This window comes from Trachinotus anak, unplaced genomic scaffold, assembly GCF_046630095.1.
Source record: "Trachinotus anak isolate AG129_WGS33_773 ecotype Australia unplaced genomic scaffold, CSIRO_AGI_Tana_v1 ptg000026l, whole genome shotgun sequence".
Lineage (NCBI taxonomy): Eukaryota > Metazoa > Chordata > Actinopteri > Carangiformes > Carangidae > Trachinotus > Trachinotus anak.
The window spans coordinates 12,012,836-12,033,628 of record NW_027273877.1 but is presented as its reverse complement, the minus strand read 5'-3'; the positions used below and the strand labels follow the sequence as shown (position 1 = coordinate 12,033,628).

At 43.9% G+C, this 20,793-nt stretch overlaps 2 protein-coding genes across 2 annotated transcripts in view; one reads left to right on the top strand and one right to left on the bottom strand.

The window, feature by feature from the left end:
• The window catches only part of LOC139609599 (protein NLRC3-like), a 362,291-nt gene that overhangs the window by 210,853 nt on the left and 130,645 nt on the right, over window positions 1-20,793 (bottom strand). The gene's annotated exons all lie outside the window — the stretch shown is intronic.
• On the top strand, window positions 1,896-18,397 carry LOC139609941 (protein NLRC3-like). The gene is made up of 11 exons (XM_071465011.1): window positions 1,896-2,026; window positions 4,290-4,525; window positions 4,748-6,539; window positions 8,364-8,537; window positions 12,646-12,822; window positions 13,454-13,630; window positions 14,335-14,511; window positions 15,233-15,409; window positions 16,113-16,289; window positions 16,918-17,091; window positions 17,945-18,397. Exons 1-11 carry the CDS (start codon window positions 1,896-1,898, stop codon window positions 17,958-17,960), a joined length of 3,408 nt encoding a protein of 1,135 aa, XP_071321112.1. The 3' UTR covers window positions 17,961-18,397.

Here is a 20,793-nt window from a genome sequence, read left to right as displayed (position 1 = left end):
AATAAGGCTTAGATAGAAAAATAAATATATATTGTATTGTCATTATATGTTAACATAATGGTTAAGGTCACTCACCCACTCAGGTCGGAGGAGCCTGTGTTGTTCATTTTGTTTAGGCTGCATGTTGATTTGACTATCATTTCCGGTGGCAGGCTGTAGGGGTGTGGTTTTTTTGCCCGTCCATTTGAGTGGCAGGTTTTTTGTGACAAAGAGGGTGAGCAGGCTCCAATATTTTCTGTTATACTTTGATTGAAGCTTTCTAATAAACAGTCAGAAGTCAACTGGACAAAGTGATGGATTTGTACAAACACGTCGCAGTAAAGAGCCCACTCAGTCTCTGAGCGGCTTTATTTGATGGACAATAGTCGTGACATAGTTCATGAACAATGCTCAGTGTTCAGTGTGAACAGTCAGCAGCAGTTGTTCTGAAGGGAGAGAGGGGTTCACCAGTCTGCAGGAATGAAGTTCAGGATTCATACAAACTCCTGAAAGTTTAGAAAATGCTTCATTTTAAATGTTTTGTTTTCTAGCTCAGAAAAATGCTTGATCTTCAACATAATCTGCTGTTTCCTCATCTTGTTGTTATCTTTTTTTATGACAGGTGATGATTGTCCAGCAGTTTGGAAACTTCTTGTCTTTGGAGGCCAAAGCTGAATCCCTCTTTTTCTTCTTCCTAGTTCCAGCAGTTTGTCTCTGGCCTGATGAAAGCACTTTACAAGTGGCAGCTCTTGTTTCACTTTACTTCATGTATTTTTATGTGAAGTTTGAATTGAAGTGATTTGAAGTTTTGCACTTTGCAGTTTCTATTTGCAACAGTTTTTATTTTTGTATGAAGACATGTTCCCATTTATCTCAGGGCTGCCTTTCCTCTGAGTGGACTGAGGAAATAAATCTGACTCAAGGTTGACACTGAGTCGTAGTAAACTACATTTGATTCAGTGAGATTTTATTTTTCTTTCCTATTAAATTGTCCTCCACAGACAAATGCGAACAGTGACTGAAAACAGCGATCTGGAATCAGATTGCCCTTGTAGTCCAGGCAGATAAGAGCCAATCAGGAGCCAGCATGGGTGTTTATGTCATCGTTTCCAAAGGTCTGAAGTTTTCAAAATAAAACAGGTCCTGCAGCATTTCTGACAGTCTCTGTTTTAGAGGCTGAAGACTCTGGAGGAGAGTGGACGGAGGAGGAAACAGAGAAGAAGAGATGAGTTTAAAACTAAAATGTAGCAGAGTGGGTGGAGCCAAAGACAGGAAGTAAAACAACAGTGGGCACACAAGGTAAGTAATTACAAAAAAAAGGGAAATAAACCAAAGTCCAAGACTCCAGACCATGTTCAACAACTGTCATACAAAGAGCAGGTCATGACATCTTTATTCTTAATATAATGTTTGATCCAGTTCAACCTGAAAATGATATTAGATGAATGGAAATCAAGATAATTCTGTGGAAATAGTGACACACACACACACACACACACACACACACACACACACACAAAGAGTCATGTGTCTTCTTGTAACTGCAGAGGGAAGTGAAAGTGTTCAGTGAGCTCAGACTCCATTAAAAGTGGACGGAGCAGAAGGAGGGAAACTGAAGGCTGAGGCAGGTGAGTGTTAACACAACATTATTTTACTGTCAAAGTCTCTGAGTCAGTTTGTCCCTGTGGACTGTGGAGGGAAGAAGAGTCACAGTGAACTTCTGTCCACACAGAGACACTGAGAGGAAAACCTGTGTGTGTGTGTTTCTTGGTGTGTGTGTGTGTGTGTGTGTGTGTGTTTCTGGGTGTGTGTGTGTGTGTGTGTCTCTTGAGCGGCTTGTTTGTCCTGACTCTTGTGTGTGTGAGCTCACAGTCAGTGTTACTGGTTTCCCTCTCAGACTGACTGAAGTCCTGAAGATGAGTGATTGTGTGGAGGAAGAGGAGGACAGAGCAGAGTCTCCAGGACCCAGCTGTCTGTCTGTGAAGAGTCACTGGTCCAAAGATGAACCTCTGAAATTCAGTCCTGAACCTGGACCCTCAGACTCACAGTAAGAGACCTGCTACAAACCTGTGAACCTCCAAACTGTCTCTGTAACAGTGTTTAGTGTGTTGAGCTCCTGCAGTGATGTCACTTCCTGTGACAGTTGCCATAGAAAAAAAACAGAAGAACATGAAATGATTAAGAAGAAGATTAATTGAAATAAATCAAGAGAATAAACTAACTTCAGGGCTTTCTTATCATCCTTTATCAGCTTCAGAGACTTGCATAGTGATTTCAATTCATTCAGCCAATGATTCATACATGGTTTGGTTTTAAAGTACCAGCATTTGTAAATGATCCTCTTGGACTGTGTCCAGCTCCACATGTCGCTCCAGAAAGACTGATCCACAGTGGAAGAATAAATGTTCCAAGCTTTCAGTCTCATTTTCACAGAACACACAGTTCTTCACATCAAGATTAAACCTCAGTCTTCACAACTTGTTTGTTGGGTAAATCTCATTTAAGATTTTAAAGTTCACCTCTTTCACTTCAGGAGGGAGAGGAAGTGAAATATATCTTCTCCTCATCACCTTCACCTCCTCAATCTCAAACCCCCTCAGTATAGACTTTCTTTTAACTGGGCTGTGGTAGCGTTCCTATAACAGACTGTTTCTAATAACTTTGTACATTTACTGTCTCAAAAGTCAGTTCCTGCTCTGCAGAGCTGTGTCAGCCCAGAAGAGATCTTTAACCAGTGATCTCAAAGAGACTGGTACGGCTTTAATCAATCTGTTAAAGGTTTGAACAGAACATTTGAGTTGGAATTTCTCACAGAACATCTTGTGCTGTAACACATTTCCACTGTCATCCAGAAAATGAGCTGCAGCCCAGATTCCTTCAGATTCTCATCTAAATACACTGATTTTTCACAGTGTAGAACATGTGTGTTGTTCCACACAGGTGTGTTATGTGGTGTCATATTATGTCTATATATTAATTTCCAGTAGAGGAGGGCTTGCTGATGGAAAGTGGAGAGTTTGACTGGTAATGAGCTAAATTCAAAGTCACGGCGTAGTAGAAAGTCCGTTCCTCCCATGTTCTGGAAAATCACATCAGGGACAATGAACCAAAAAGATGAAAGACTGTAACCACTTCAGTTTCAAGACACCACTCAGAATATCAAGATCAATCACATTTGCTCCTCCTCTTCATAGTTTTTAATTATATCAGTTCTCCTTATATACTAACATTTATTTCTCCATTTGGACTTAAATGAACTTTATTTATAGTTTGGATCATTGTCTGTGATATGGGGAAGAAGAGAGCTGGTAAATCAGTCTGGACAAACTCTCCATCTTTGTTAACAAAATCCTCCCAGACATGCTGACATCTCTCTGCAGCCATCTTGTTTCCATATTGTTACAGATATTCCTCTTTTCACTCATAATTCTGTCTCTACAAACAACAGTTCCTAAAGATTTCCCCTCCTTCTGAACCTGTATATCACATGCTGACTGCAGGGGGCGCTCCTGCAGTGTCATTATTTCACATTTATTGATGTTTAACCATGGACCTGATGCTTTGGAGAACTGATTGACTGCAAAGCTAAAGGATCTGATTTTCATTTTATAAGAACAAAGTTGGGTCATCCACCAGCTGACTTCTTATTATTTGTTTATCCATCGCATTTAACCTTCAATGTCACTGTTTTAATCAGAGTAGATCACATCTCTGCCACCGTTACAAACAGAGGTGGCCAAGTGCCATGTCCTAGAGAAACACAGCTGTAGATTCCATTGTACAGCAGCCCTATAATCTTAATAAATGTCTCTCCAAGACCAAAGAACCTCAAAGTTTCCAGTATAAACTGATGTTCCACAGAATCAAATGCTTTGTAAAAATCTAGAAATAAAATAAACCCACTCTCTTGGATTATTTCACTAAAATCAAAAAGGTCTAATACAGGCCTCGTGTTATTATGAGTGTGTGTGTGTGTGTGTGTGTGTGTGTCTCTTGAGCAGCTTGTTTGTCCTGACTCTTGTGTGTGTGAGCTCACAGTCAGTGTTACTGGTTTCCCTCTCAGACTGACTGAAGTCCTGAAGATGAGTGATTGTGTGGAGGAAGAGGAGGACAGAGCAGAGTCTCCAGGACCCAGCTGTCTGTCTGTGAAGAGTCACCGGTCCAGAGGAAAACCTCCAGTCTTCAGTCCTGAACCTGGACCCTCAAAGTCACAGTAAGAGACAGTTTCTACCGTAAACTGAGCTTAAGATGATTCAGTTATTAGACATATTTGACTGTGACATGTTAGTGATGAAGAAATGTCTTCACAGAGGGAGGAAGAGGAGTGGTCTCTCTGTGGAGGTGCAGCTATCCTGCTGTGCTCTGTGTCAGGACGTCCTGAAGGATCCAGTTTCTACCAGCTGTGGACACTGGTTCTGCAGACAGTGCTTCACCTCATACTGGGACCAGTCTGGGTCTTCAGAAGATCCCCCCTGTCCCCAGTGTGACCCCAGACCCAGAACCAGACCTGGACTGCAGACAGCCAGTCAGAGCAGCACTGTACAAAGTGAGACTGAACATGTGTCTGCTGATGTCTTCAATTCTGAAACCAGGACCTGTTGTTTTCTCCAATGTCAGTTGTTCTATCACACAGCACTGACATTTCAGATGATTCTAAAAAGCACAACATTAAAAAGCTTTTCTTTGCTGCTCTTTAGTTTTTCTGTCGCTGATGAAAATAATCAGCAGATTCTCTGTCTTCAGTCTGACATTGTCTCCTCTCTTTCAGCAAATGGTGGTCTGCAGGAGGTTTTAGATCAACATAAGATCAGTCTGAGGAGCAGATGTGAACGTGTGACTGAAGGAAGTGATGGAACAGGAAGTGGAACCCTCCTCAACAGGATCTACACTGAGCTCTACATCACAGAGGGACAGAGTGAAGAGGTTAATACCCAACATGAGGTGAGGCAGCTGGAGACAGCTTCCAAGATGAAGATCCTCCATGACGCTCCAATCAAGTGTCAGGACATCTTTAAAGCCTTACCTGACCAACAGAGACCCATCAGAGTGGTTCTGACCAACGGCGTCGCTGGCGTTGGAAAAACCTTCTCAGTGCAGAAGTTCAGTCTGGACTGGGCAGAGGGCTTGGAGAACCAAGATGTCAGTCTGCTGGTTCTGCTTTCGTTCAGGGAGCTGAACCTGATCAGAGAGCAGCAGTACAGTCTTCTCAGGCTGCTCCATGTTTTCCATCCAACATTACAGAAGGTCACAGCAGAGCAGCTGGCTGTCTGTAAAGTTGTGTTCATCTTGGACGGCCTGGATGAAAGCAGACTTTCACTGGATTTCAACAACAGGGAGGTTGTGTCTGATGTCACACAGACGTCATCAGTCAACCTGCTGCTGACAAACCTCATCCAGGGGAACCTGCTTCCCTCGGCTCTGGTCTGGATCACTTCCAGACCTGCAGCAGCCAATCAGATCCCTCCTACACGTGTTGACAGGGTAACAGAGGTACGAGGCTTCACTGACGCCCAGAAGGAGGAGTACTTCAGGAGGAGATCCAGTGATGAAGAGCTGTCCAGCAGAACCATCTCACACATCAAGAAGTCCAGGAGCCTCCACATCATGTGTCAAGTCCCAGTCTTCTGCTGGATCACTGCTTCAGTTCTGGAGCACATGTTGACTACAGAGCAGAGAGGAGAGCTGCCCCAGACCCTGACTGACCTGTTCTCACACTTCCTGCTGGTTCAGACAAAGAGGAAGAAGCTCAAGTATAATGAGAGACATGAGACGAGTTCACAGGAGCTGATGGAGGCTGACAGGGAAGTTCTTCTGAAGCTGGGGAGGCTGGCGTTTGAACATCTGGAGAAAGGAAACATCATGTTCTACCAAGAAGACCTGGAGCAGTGTGGTCTGGATGTCACAGAGGCCTCGGTGTACTCAGGACTCTGTACTGAGATCTTCAAAAGAGAGAGTGTGATCTTCCAGAAAACAGTCTACTCCTTTGTTCATCTGAGCATTCAGGAGTTTCTGGCTGCAGTCTACATGTTCCACTGTTACACCAACAGGAACACAGAGGTCCTGGAGAACTTCCTGGGAAAACAACATGTTGATTTAACCCTGGATGTCTTCCTGATGGCAGGCATGGAGAAATCCCTCAGAAGTAAAAATGGTCACCTGGACCTGTTTGTTCGCTTCCTTCATGGTCTCTCTCTGGAGTCCAACCAGATACTCTTAGGAGGTCTGCTGGGTCAGACAGAGAACAGTCCAGAAACCATCCAGAGAGCCATCAACAACCTGAAGGAGATGAACAGTGATGAAATCTCTCCTGACAGAAGCATCAACATCTTCCACTGTCTGATGGAGATGAAGGACCACTCAGTTCATCAGGAGATCCAAGAGTTATTGAAGTCAGAGACCAGATCAGAGCAGAGACTCTCTGAGATCCACTGCTCAGCTCTGGCCTACATGCTGCAGATGTCAGAGGAAGTTCTGGATGAGTTGGACCTGATGAAGTACAACACATCAGTGGAGGGACGATGGAGACTGATCCCAGCTGTGAGGAACTGCAAGAAGGCTCGGTGAGTCCAGACATGATCAATATAATTATCAATCAGTCGATTAGATCAGTAGTTGAGTCAAATTCAGATGAATTCAGTTTTCATTTATTCTCATTATTCTTAGTTTTCCTTTGAAACAATCAAAGGTCAGTTGTGTTTTTTTCTGGAGGTGTTGTAAATGCTGTGAGCACCAAAATGTAGATGTTTCAGTTGGTTGTGATTGTTGCTGTTAAGTTCATAAAAATACTTGTTTTGTTTATTTGTAATAATTGTTGGATGCTTCATTGATTTGTTAATGTTCTGTGTTGTTTTGAGTCTTTTTGGTTTAATTCCAACCAGATCAAACTAATTAAAGCAGCTCCACTGATCTTACACCTCAGTGTGTTTCCAGTTGTTTCCAGGTGTTTCCAGGTGTTGGGGAGGACACCTGCATATGAGAAAACAGTAGTATTAAACCTTTAGTATCTCCAGCTGTGCAGTCTGATAAATGTCCTCAGGTGATGTCACCTGAGTCAGGGTGGGCGTAGTCTGAAGACAACACCAGACATCTGGAGCCCCCCCCATCTCTGCTGCATAACACACCTTAATCTAACAGCTAATGGTTGGTGGTTGAGGTGCGCTGTGGGTAATGTAGGCAGCTAATTTTTCTGAGGAAGAAGAATGCGTGAATGAAAAAAGAAGATGTCTCTGGTTCAGCTTTGTTGAAACTGTCCATTGTGACAGTGTTACAGGAGAGCAGTGATGAATCTGTGGAGGTCTGTATTCAGGACTCATGAGGTTTCTATGACAACAGTCATCAGTGTTTGACCCTTTAATCGCAGGAGAACAGTGGGCTCCAATGAAAGCTGCTTTAAAAGTGGAGCTGAACAGCAGCCACTGTGGTAACAACAAACACTGATGGGATAATGGTTCATGATCAAACAGAATGTAACAGCTGCACAAGCAGAGAAAAGTCATCACATCAGTGAAATGACTCAACTGGTCAAAGCAGACCAAGAGTGGAGATGTAAACCCCTGAGTGTATTGAACTGATCAAGGCTGAGCTTTATTGATTATTGAACTGTTCATGTTAAAGAGTGAACTTGTGTTTTTTGTCATGGTTGAGCTTTAAAGTCTTTCCATAGATTTCTCTCTTGTTGCTGTAGAGGAGAGTCGTATCAGGAAATGTTCAGCTTCAGCCAAGAACACAGGTGTGAATCTATCAGAGCAGAATGGGAGGATTCAGTCTTCTTCTACACACCAGAGCTCAGTGTCATGTTTCTGTGAAAACCAGATGATCAGACTCTTTTGCTCTGTGATTTGACTCTGCTCTGCTGCTGCATGGAGCTGACGCTTCCAGGTTGTAACTGTAGAGTCCACTTTGTGTTGATCACTAGTGTTTTACTGAGGACAGTTTGTTCATGGATCAATGTGGGCGCTGCCACTGATTCACCACAATGAGCCAGATGTGTTTTATGCAGTGGTGTGTGTTGACTTCTACAGAGAGGCAGCAGAGCCAAGCAATCTGGAGTCAGTTTAAAAACACTGGAGAATAAAACTGTTTTTCTGAACAAGATTCTGACTCTGGATCAAATCATATGATGGAAGCAGAAATGTAACATCATTTTCCCTCCTTCATCTGCACAACAAAGATTCCCATGAAACTCTGCAGGTCTGAGAGAGAGTGATGAGAATTATTGTTTCATGTCAAACACAATCAGATCAGATGAGCTGAGCCACAGATGTGAAGAGCAGATGTTCATCACATCATCATCTTTTCTCATCAGATGCATTTTAACTTCAGTGTCTTTTATTACAAACTGTCTGATTTTATTCTAACACATTTTATATTTTCTCTCATCACAGACTTGGTGGTTGTCGACTCTCAGAGACTCACTGTGAAGTCGTGTCCTCAGCTCTGAAGTCCAGCCCCTCCCATCTGAGACACCTGGACCTGAGTGAAAATGACCTGATGGATTCAAGAGTGAAGCAGCTGTGTGCTGGACTGGAGAGTCCAAACTGTAGACTGGAGACTCTGAGGTCAGTTCACTGACTGGAACTGTTGTAGTTTTATATTCAGTTCAAATCTATGAAGTTCCAGTTTTTCATCATCAGAGACGTGTTGGTGTTATCAGGGAACGTGTGTGTTCACTGTTCACATTGGTTTGAAGCAGCAGCAGAAAGAGAAGGAGAAAGGTGGAGCAGAGAAGAATGAAGAAGAACAAATACTGGAGGAGGAAGCAGAGAAATGTTCCACAATCACAGAGAGATTCAACATCCAGTAAAGAGCCGGCAGCTGAAATGCTAAGCAGGGGCGTTGTAGCTAGCTGCTAGCTCAGCTCATAGTAAATGTGGCTAGTATAGCTAGCTGCTAGTTGTTGGGCAGCAGCCCTGTGCTTGTGTTAGCTGCTGTTTGTCTTTGTGTGTTATTAACAGCTGGGACTGGTGATCTCCAGGTAAAATGAAGGGTCCCACTCGGCCCCTGGATGAGAGCAGTCACAGTGTTTGTGATTCAGAGCAGCAGAGAATTGACAGAGTTTGATCTTAAAATCAGAAAGTTGATGAGAATCAAACTGCAACAGTCTCACAGATCTTCTGTTGCTGCTGCTGATCTGAACACCAGCAAAGCTGCAGCTCTCTGCAACCAACAAATATTGCAGCTGTTGTTGTGTGTTGATGTCAGCACTGCAGCATCATGGGAAGCCACAGACCTTCAGACTGCAACACAAACCAGATCAAAGCAGGGCCAGTGGCTGAGGCGGGAAAGTGGAGACAAGAGGAAACTCAGCTGGGACATGGAGGCAGGAAGGATTAGATTGATGCTGGGAGCAATTTATGAGCAGCTCCCACCTCCCCAACATCATAGTGAATAAACAGCTGAGGAGCAGATGTTGTGTTGTGGTCAGAAACACAGCAGCTTGTGTATGTTGTGGAGCTGACAGTACCATGGGAGGACGCAGGAGAAACGGCCTCTGAGAGGAAACAGCTCAGATACACAGAGCTGGCAGCAGAGGCAGAGGAGCCTGCTCTGAAAGCTGAGCTCCAGGGGAGGTTGGCTGTAGGGGTTTTGTTGGCTGATCAGTCTGGTCCCTGTTACCTGAACTGAGCTGCTCTCACTTCTGTTCTCTTCAAGTCCACGTTGTGCTTCTCTGAACCTGTGCACTGTGAACTCAAAGTGCTCCAGGTGTCCTTCATGTCATATCTAGTTGATTGTGTGTGAACACAACAAAAGCTCAGACTTGATCTTGAAGAATGGAGCTTCTTCTAATCACATGAGTAACACAAGTGGTCATGTGACTGTGGTTCAGGAGCAGTTACCAGAGCAGACTGACACTGACACTCAGAGAAACTCTGTTCATCAACTAACAGACCTAAACCGTGGACGTTGTGCTGAGCTGAAGGGTTGTAGGACTGTGAGCACAGGTTTGATCTCTGCTCTGTGACCTTCATTAACCCCGTCCTCACTCAGTCTGCTCCTCACTGGGGGGTTGATGTGAAAATCAGATGAATTCTACTTCCTCGTTCAGTGAAGATCTAAAGACCTAAATTTCGACATGACACCGAAAGAGTTACCCATAGTGGATTTGATTACAGCTACAGAATCTGCTAAAAAGAAAAACAACTTAATCGAAACTGAGGCCGAACAGCTAAGGTTAAAAGTGTCCGAGGCCAAGGACCCCCCTCCAACCTCACTTTCGAGGAGAGGAAAGCAGTGACAGCATTGGCCAAATACCAAAACATCACAATACTCCCAGCAGACAAGGGTAGATGCACAGTTGTGCTCAATACAACTGATTACCAGGACAAGATCCCTGTACTACTCAGCGACTCTAACACCTATGAAACTCTGAAACGAGACCCGACCAGTGGTTATAAAAAGAAGGTGATAGAATGTCTACAACAACTGCAAAAAAGAAGGGGTCGTTGACAAAACACAATATTACCGGCTTTATCCCCAGGACTCCATCCCCTGCCTATATGGACTCCCCAAAATCCATAAAGAAGGGGCCCTGCTCAGGCCCATTGTCAGCAGCATAAACTCACTCACATACAACATAGCCAAATACATAGCCAATATCCTGGTACCTTTGGTGGGCAACACCCCACACCACATCCAAAACTCCATAGACTTAAATGGAGCCAGATGAAGCCATGGTTTCCTATGATGTGACTTCTCTTTTCACCTGCATTCCAACCGTGGAAGCTTCGGCCTCAGTAAGAGAACGACTCACACAGGACAACTCCCTGCAAAACCGAACAAATCTCAAACCCAGACACATTTGCCAGCTTCTGGATTTATGCCTAAACACTACATATTTCCAGTTTGACGGCAAATTTTACAGACAAAAACATGGCTGTGCCATGGGTTCACCAGTATCCTCCATTGTGGCAAATCTATACATGGAGGAGGTGGAGAACAAGGCTTTGAACTCCTTTGAAGGAACTACACCGAGCCACTGGTTCAGGTATGTGGACGACACATGGGTTAAAATCAAAACCAAAGAGGTGCAAACTTTTACCGAACACATTAACTCAGTGGACAAAAACATCAAGTTCACAAGAGAGGATGTCAAGGACAATAGTCTGCCCTTCTTAGATTGTGACGTCCATATGAAAAAGGACAGGAGCCTCCACATCGGGGTATACAGAAAACCCACACATACAGACCAATATCTACTTTTCGACTCACACCACCCCCTGGAACACAAGCTTGGTGTTATCAGAACCCTGCAACACAGAGCTGATAACGTAGCCACCAGCTCACAGGCCCAAAGGGTAGAACACAAGCACCTGAGAGGCGCCCTCACAACTTGTGGTTACCCCAACTGGACCTTTGTGAAAACTGCTTGTGCTTCCAGAAAGAAAAGTAGCAACATGGTTGAGAAAGAAAAACCAAACAAGAGAAACAACATAGTTATCCCATATGTGACTGGGGTATCAGAAAAACTCAGGAGGATCTTCAACAAACACTGTATCCCTGTGTATTTCAAACCCTGCACCACACTCAGACAGAGACTGGTACACCCCAAGGACAGAACACCACACACCCGAAAAAGCAATCTGGTGTATGCAGTCCAATGTAATGAGGAATGTAAAGACCTCTACATTGGAGAAACAAAACAACCACTGCATAAACGCATGGCCCAACACAGGAGAGCTAACTCCTCAGGTTTGGACTCTGCTGTCCACTTACATCTTAAGGAGAAAGCTCACTCCTTTGAGGACAGCAAGGTTCACATCCTGGACAGAGAGGACAGGTGGTTCGAAAGAAGAGTGAAAGAAGCCATCTATGTAAAAGTAGAGAAACCATCCCTCAACAGGGGAGGAGACCTCAGACACCACCTATCTCCAATTTACAATGCTGCCCTTTCATCCCTTCCCAGGAGATTTAACAATTTAACCTCTAAAAAAAACAACTGTTCACAAGTGGCATGTGACTCCAACGACTGTTGTTATAACACAATAGGGCTCTAACAAAGTCGAAACCAACTCTCCACCAAGACAGTCACTCTAACGACTGTCGTTGGCAGATGGAGCACAAAGGGAACCAATGACATCATCAGCCTTGTGAAAGCCCCTCCCAGAGGTTAAAAATACCTGGGTCTCCACACCAGATAGTTGGACCAGTCCCAGCCTGGTCAGGTGCGAGAAAGAACTGATGAAGCCTCTTGGATGAGAGGTGAAAAGTCTTCCTAGACAAATAACCAAGTCCAGTTGCTTTGGATTTAAAACTCCTTTGAGTAACACAAGTTCTTCTTTAAAGATGTGGACACAGAGAAATATTTTCCCTCCTCCTGTAAATGTGACATTGTGCAGTTGTTTGGTGACTTTGGAACATTGAAGCTGCTCCACCATGTTTGTTCTGAACAGTGTGACTGAGTTCTCACTGTTTGTTCACGTCCTCAGTGTTTTGTTTCTGTGCTGATGTCTGTAGTGTCAGAGAGGGAACAGACTAAACACACGTGAATCCTCTGATTCTCCTCTGATTACAGACTGAACTGAGGTCAGCAGCAGCTGATCAACCTGTGTTCACATCAACAGCTGTATGAATGTTGTGCTGACATTTGGATGATGTGTGTAGATTATTGATCAGGACAAATCTGATTGATTATCAATCATCGATCTACATCTTTGATTCTTTATTCAGATTGGAGAACTGCAGGTTGTCAGAGATCAGCTGTTCTTCTCTGGTCTCTGCTCTGAAGTCCAACCCCTCCCATCTGAGAGAACTGGACCTGAGTGAAAACCAGAACCTGCAGGATCCAGGAGTGAAGGATCTGTGTGGTTTTCTGCAGAGTCCAGACTGTAGACTGGAGACTCTGAGGTCAGTTCACTGTTGTAGATCTTATATCTTGAATCCACAGCTAATGAAGCTTCACACACAAGTTGAATCCATTGACTGTGAATGAATGAATGACATTGTAAATAGTTGTTGTCTCATGTTTCCAGTTGTTCTTCTCTCAGACTGAGAATGATTCTTCAGTTTCAGCTCATTTCACTCACTTGTCATGAATAATGTCTGTTCACTTCAGTTCAACCTTCACAGCTCACACACTCGTATTTCTCTCAGTCAGAGGACTCATGTTTTCTAAACCCACTGGAGAAAATGTCCAGTGTTAGTTGTTCAAGTCAATTCATTTTTATCACAACAACATACACAAGATCCTCACAACTAATATTTGTCCAAAGAAAGTGAAGAAACAATCTTCTTTTTTTCAGTAGATTTCACTGAAGTGTCAGGACTAATGTCTGTTTGATCAAACTGTGTGTCTGTTTTCATCTGTAACACAACACACACAACTGTTGTGTTGAAAATGTTGTGTTGTACTGACATGATGATGATCCACAATAACAGAAGAACAAAGTCACTCTACTCATTTTAGACAAAGATCACTGATCAGGACAAATCTGATTGATTATCAATCACTGATCAACATCTTTGATTCTTTATTCAGATTGAGGAGCTGCAGTTTGTCAGAGATCAGCTGTTCTTCTCTGGTCTCAGCTCTGAAGTCCAACCCCTCCCATCTGAGAGAACTGGACCTGAGTAGAAACCAGGACCTGCAGGATCCAGGAGTGAAGGGTCTGTGTGGTTTTCTGCAGAGTCCAGACTGTAGACTGGAGACTCTGAGGTCAGACTCCATGTTTTCTTTCTGTGCTGAGATGAATGTGATGTGAAAGTTGTGTTGACACTGAGCTGCAGACATGAGGCTGATATTATACTGATCCACACTGAGGATCTTCATGGTAAAGTCTGTTTTCTTCTTCTCTGCTTTTAGTCCAGTGACTGTTTCTCTTCAACTTTCACCTCAAGACTTTTTAAAACACCAACAGAAACACATTGAATCTGTCAGACAATAACTGATCTATAATCAATAGCTGATGGTCCCAACACTTTTATAAAGCTCTGTGATGTTTGTATTGACTCCAATGTTCAAAGCCAAGTTGTCATACAATATAAATCCTTTAGGTTTGACTGTGTTAAATATTTGAGCTCAGTCACCAGGTGTCTGTGTCTCTGCCGTTCCATCAACTAGTGAATTTAATATATATTTCTATACATTTGTTGTCATGTCTCCAAACTTCAGCCTGACATGTTTGTTGTCTTTGAAAACTTGAGGATCTTTAGTAGAATCTGCACAACATGAGTTTGTATAGATGGAGCCACAGGTGGAGCTGGCAGAGTTGAAGAGGTGGAGTCACTACGTCTTTATTGAAGCAGCAGCATGTTGTCATGAATATTAATGAGAGCTGTTTTTACTTTGTCTGTTTGACTCTTTGTGGTTTCAAGCAGGAACTTTGTCTCCTAAACTCACATCTTTGATTCTTTATTCAGATTGATCAGCTGCAGTTTGTCAGAGATCAGCTGTTCTTCTCTGGTCTCAGCTCTGAAGTCCAACCCCTCCCATCTGAGAGAACTGGACCTGAGTGGAAACCAGACCCTGCAGGATCCAGGAGTGAAGGGTCTGTGTGGTTTTCTGCAGAGTCCAGACTGTAGACTGGAGACTCTGAGGTCAGACTCCATGTTTTCTTTCTGTGCTGAGATGAATGTGATGTGAAAGTTGTGTTGACACTGAGCTGCAGACATGAGGCTGATATTATATTGATCCACACTGAGGATCTTCATGGAAAAGTCTGTTTTCTTCTTCTCTGCTTTTAGTCCAGTGACTGTTTCTCTTCAAATTCAACCTCATTACTTTTTTAAACACCAACAGAAACACATTGAATCTGTCAGACAATAACTGATCTATAATCAATAACTGATGGTCCCAACACTTTTATAAGGCTCTTTGATGTTTGTACTGACTCCAACATTCAAAGCCAAGTTGTCATAGCAACAGGTTGTTTCATCACTTTAAATCCTGTAGGTTTGACTGTGTTAAATATTTGAGCTCAGTCACCAGGTGTCTGTGTCTCTGCCGTTCCATCAACTAGTGAATTTAATATATATTTCTATACATTTGTTGTCATGTCTCCAAACTTCAGCCTGACATGTTTGTTGTCTTTGAAAACTTGAGGATCTTTAGTAGAATCTGCACAACATGAGTTTGTATAGATGGAGCCACAGGTGGAGCTGGCAGAGTTGAAGAGGTGGAGTCACTACGTCTTTATTGAAGCAGCAGCATGTTGTCATGAATATTAATGAGAGCTGTTTTTACTTTGCCTGTTTGATTCTTTGTGGTTTCAAGCAGGAGCTTTGTCTCCTAAACTCACATCTTTGATTCTCTATTCAGATTGAGGGGCTACAGGTTGTCAGAGATCAGCTGGTCTCCTCTGGTCTCAGCTCTGAAGTCCAACCCCTCCCATCTGAGAGAACTGGACCTGAGCTACAACCAGAACCTGCAGGATCCAGGAGTGAAGGGTCTGTGTGGTTTTCTGCAGAGTCCAGACTGTAGACTGGAGACTCTGAGGTCAGACTCCATGTTTTCTGTCTGTGCTGAGATGAATGTGATGTGAAAGTTGTGTTGACACTGAGCAGCAGACATGAGGCTGATATTATACTGATCCACACTGAGGATCTTCATGGTAAAGTCTGTTTTCTTCTTCTCTGCTTTTAGTCCAGTGACTGTTTCTCTTCAACTTTCACCTCATGACTTTTTTAAACACCAACAGAAACACATTGAATCTGTCAGACAATAACTGATCTATAATCAATAGCTGATGGTCCCAACACTTTTATAAGGCTCTGTGATGTTTGTCCTGACTCCAGTATTCAAAGCCAAGTTGTCATAGCAACATAAATCTTGTAGGTTTGACTGTGTTAAATATTTGAGCACAGTCACCAGGTGTCTGTGTCTCTGCCGTTCCATCAACTAGTGAATTTAATATATATTTCTATACATTTGTTCTCATGTCTCCAAACTTCAGCCTGACATGTTTGTTGTCTTTGAAAACTTGAGGATCTTTAGTAGAATCTGCACAACATGAGTTTGTATAGATGGAGCCACAGGTGGAGCTGGCAGAGTTGAAGAGGTGGAGTCACTACGTCTTTATTGAAGCAGCAGCATGTTGTCATGAATATTAATGAGAGCTGTTTTTACTTTGTCTGTTTGACTCTTTGGTTTCAAGCAGGAACTTTGTCTCCTAAACTCACATCTTTGATTCTTTATTCAGATTGGAGAACTGCAGGTTGTCAGAGATCAGCTGTTCTTCTCTGGGCTCAGCTCTGAAGTCCAACCCCTCCCATCTGAGAGAACTGGACCTGAGCCACAACCAGACCCTGCAGGATCCAGGAGTGAAGGGTCTGTGTGGTTTTCTGCAGAGTCCAGACTGTAGACTGGAGACTCTGAGGTCAGTTCACTGTTGTAGATCTTATATCTTGAATCCACAGCTAATGAAGCTTCATACACACGTTGAATCCATTGACTGTGAATGAATGAATGACATTGTAAATAGTTGTTGTCTCATGTTTCCAGTTGTTCTTCTCTCAGACTGAGAATGATTCTTCAGTTTCAGCTCATTTCACTCACTTGTCATGAATAATGTCTGTTCACTTCAGTTCAACCTTCACAGCTCACACACTCGTATTTCTCTCAGAGGACTCATGTTTTCTAAATCCACTGGAGAAAATGTCCAGTGTTAGTTGTTCAAGTCAATTCATTTTTATCACAACAACATACACAAGATCCTCACAACTAATATTTGTCCAAAGAAAGTGAAGAAACAATCTTCTTTTTTCATTAGATTTCAGTGAAGTGTCAGGACTAATGTCTGTTTGATCAAACTGTGTGTGTGTGTGTTTTCATCTGTAACAAGACACACAACTGTTGTGTTGACAATGTTGTGTTGTACTGACATGATGATGATCCACAATAACAGAAGGACAAAGTCACTCTACTCATTTTAGACAAAGATCATTGATCAGGACAAATCTGATTGATTATCAATCATTGATCTACATCTTTGATTCTTTATTCAGATTGAGGAGCTGCAGTTTGTCAGAGATCAGCTGTTCTTCTCTGGTCTCGGCTCTGAAGTCCAACCCCTCCCATCTGAGAGAACTGGACCTGAGTCTTAACAACCTGCAGTATTCAGACCTGAAGGATCTCCGTGGTCTCGTGGAGAGTCCAGACTGTAGACTGGAGACTCTGAGGTCAGTAGAGGGGCGGAGTCAGTCCATGCTGCTCTCAGCAGTATTGTACTAAACACAGTTAGTATCAGAGCAAAGATCCAGTGTTTCCTGTGAACCTCCAACCTCCTCAGTGGCTGCTTTCCTCAGTGAAGCTGTGAGAGGAGAACGGGGACAGGCTTCAGGATTGGACAGACAGACGGAGAGAGAGACAACAGTCAGCCAATCAGAGCAGCCAGAAGCTTGTTGTGATCATGTGTGTGAGTTGATGTGAAGACGACTGTTGTTGTTGTGTTTATGTGTACAGGAAATAAAGCTGATTCCAGCTGACAGCCTCACAGATGGACAGAGACAGTGTCCTCATTCATCAAACTGTCCAATCTGCTCTGAGACTGTTTGTTCTCTGGTTTCAACACTAAACAGCTGATCAGTTTCATCTGTGTCACAGCTCTGAGATCAGTGTGATGGAGCCTGACAGTCCCTGGCTCTTAGTGACAGCCTCCATGTTCAGTCAGGTGATGTTTCAGAAGCAGCTCACATGTTGATCAACACACAGAGACTCTGTGTTTAAAGTGACATCAGCTGACAGGTAACAGGAGTGAATCCATCACTGACCTGTTGCTGACTCAGCACTTTGTTTCCACTGTGGACTGAGTGAAATGTGCAGAGTGAACAGACTTGATGCTGAACGTCTCTGCAGGTCTGTGAGCTTCCAGCTCAGTGTGTTCACTCCAACACGTTAACATGAGAGCTGAGAGGAAGCAGCTGCTGCACATCTGGTCTGAACAGGACTGAAGTCCCTGCTGCATCACTGACTGATGAAGTGAGTCTCTGTAAACACTGATTCATCTCCTCTGCTTTCTTCTTCTCTACACAGATGGGAGCCTCTCTAAAGATGAGAGTGGAGAGGAGAGCTTGATCCAGCAGTGACTGACAGAGGAATCAGAAGAAGTGGAGATGACTCTCAGTGCTGCAGTCTGAACTGATCTGAGAACAGCTCCACTGTCACACACAGAGTCCAGTCCACCATCATCCCTGTGTGTTCCTCTGGATCTGACAGAGCATCATCAGTGTCTCTGGACTTAAAGCTCATCAAGTTCAGCTCTGAACAGTTTCCTTGTTGAGCTTCACAAAGAGGGAATTTCACAGTAAAATGACTCAGACGTTGACGCCTCATGTTCTTCAGCTGAACTTTACAAGATATTATTGTACAGGAGAAACATATAATATAATAATGTTTTTATCCTGACTTCCTGTTTGATTCCTGGTTTTTAATCTGTCATTGTTTTGACATTTTACTCCTCTTTTATTCCATAAAGCTGCCAGTTTATTCCTAAATGACTGTGTGTGTTATTGTTGTGTTGTGTGTTTGTTGTGAAGCTCTTTGTAACACTGTGTCTGTCGCTCCCCGTCAGTCCAGCTAAGTCCTTTTTGTCTTCTCCCCTAATGTCTCCAGGATTTGTGTTTCCTGTTTTACTTTGATACTCACCCGGTGTCTCGTTTCCATTCCCTTCACTTCCTGCCCTCCTGTGTGATTACCTGGCCCCGCCCTAATGTGTTTCACCTGTGTCTCATTGCCCCCCCTCCCCCAGAGTATTTAGGCCTTGTTCAGAGTGCTACCCAAAATCCGATTTTTAGCCCATCCAGATTGGAACTGGAGCTCTTTTGAAGTCTGAACAGTCACAAATCACATGAAATCCGATTTGTGGAAACCAGATCGAAACCACCTTTGGGAGTTAGTTTCAGATCGCATTTGGACAGATGTGTCTCAGTCTGAACAGCTCCAAACACTCAGATCGGTTTTGACTGTCCGGGACATCACTCTACACGATGCCAGACCCAGTTTGTTAGGAAGCCCCGGACGATGCGCTGCAGGTGATCTCCCACAGGGATCTTGATGTACTCTTTTTGCAGAGCAGTCAGGGCGGTACACGCCTCACGGACGACCACGCACACCGTTGCCTTACCAAAAAGGTGCGCAACGGTGCGGTACCCTGACCCTGTGGCCAACCACTACAGGGCAACTGTGACACGTTTCTCCACCGCTTTTGCCGGCCTGAGGTGCGTGTCCAGGCGTGTGAGCCTTGGTCGTAGGCGATCAGTGAGCATATTAAACGTTGCTCGGCACATTCTGAAATTCGCAAGCCATTGGTCATCGTCAAAACTGCCGAGGACTACATTTTCCCACCAGTCATAGCTCTTCGGGTGGCACCACACTCGTCGCTGCACAGAAACTCCGGCAGTGAGTGCAGCACGAAGCATTGTTGTGTATAATCCTACCAGCCTCCTGCGGCGTTGCAAATGTCTAGTGCGTCTGAGATGTTCTGCACCTCTACTGGACAGTGATAAGGCCAATATACTGAGGTGACCTGCCTCCATCATGTTTGTTGTTGTTGTTGTTGTTGTCACTGTCGCAATTATATGATGTCAGACGCTTTGTTACTACAGCAACCTGTCAGATCAGTCAATGTGGCACAGTCTGAACAGAGCTATATCCGATTTGGACACTTGCGAAAAACAGTGTGGACAGTCAGCCCTAAAAATCGGATTTGAGTAGGAATCTGATTTGAATCAGATTCGCCTGCAGTCTGAACGCGGCCTTAGTCTCAGTGTTCCCTACCCTCTGATCCAGTTCCTCTTGTCCCCCTTGTGACAATGGTCCAGCCTTTTGTTCCTTTGTGTATATTTCTCAGTGAGCCAGTGTGCGACTACTTTCTGTCTTGACCTTTAGCCTGTCGATCATGTGCTGTCGTCCTGTTGGACTGATTTCTGTGAAGTCGAACTTTTGTCTGAGTGAAGACAACAGGGACCAGACGTCCCCGTCACCACCGTTTCTCCTCTTGCTGGTTTATGATGCTGCTGAATCTGAATGAATTACACTTTTGTGTTCGTGGTTTTTGTAAAATGACCTTGTGCTCTATCAGACCAAAGGAGGAGACGCCTGAAGCAGACAGAACCTGTTTTACTGGTGCGTCTGCAGTAGAACCAGAACAACGTCTGTAATGTTACAGCTCCTCCTATTGGCAGCTCCAGTACTACAACACAATACATGACAGCTCCCTGTTTTTAGTAACAATAGAAAGTTCACACAACTCAGTTTCTGCTCTACATTATATAAACTTAACCACTCAACAACTTAGTGGCTTCACTTTCTTTAACAGCCTCTGCCCTCAGTCTTGGTGTCTTATGGGAACTCTAACAGGCCTCCCACAGCTTGAAGTGTTTCCACAGTTCTCAGTGCTCAGTCTCATTTCTCACTGAGGACTCAGGTGTGGCAGCAGGTAGTGGGGACCCTGCAGGTCAGAGTCTTTCTTGGTGGTCTCTTTGTCCTGGTCCTGTCTCTGCAGGCTGCTGTCCGTTCTCCATCAGCTGTGGTGAGTCAGGCACATTTTCAACAGCTTCAGTTTGTTGTGAGGAAATCAAGGCCTCCTTTGTTTTCAGTGTGTGTCTCCTGGTTCTTCTGTAGACCGGCTCATGTTCAGTCTGTACAGTGTAGGACCTTGGCTGTTCATGTTTCTTCAGAGTGACAGCCGGTTGCCAATGGTTCTGCTGTCTAATTCTTCCTCTTTCACCTTCCCACACCTCAGGTCGTTTCCTTGTCCCACGGTCAAAGTGGTGCTTCTGCTTGTTGTGTCTGAGAAAACAAAAAGTCTGACATCTCTAACTGGTCTCTCTAAAGATGTTGCGCAGCCGCCACGGTCCCATCACGCATCAGAGTTTGGGGCC

Coding starts and splice junctions, on each gene's coding strand:
- LOC139609941 (XM_071465011.1), top strand. CDS start 1,896: ATGAGTGATTGTGTGGAGGAAGAGGAGGACAGAGCAGAGTCTCCAGGA. Junction 4,526..4,747: donor TCAGAGCAGCACTGTACAAA/GTGAGACTGAAC, acceptor CCTCTCTTTCAG/CAAATGGTGGTCTGCAGGAG. Junction 15,410..16,112: donor TGTAGACTGGAGACTCTGAG/GTCAGACTCCAT, acceptor TTCTTTATTCAG/ATTGGAGAACTGCAGGTTGT.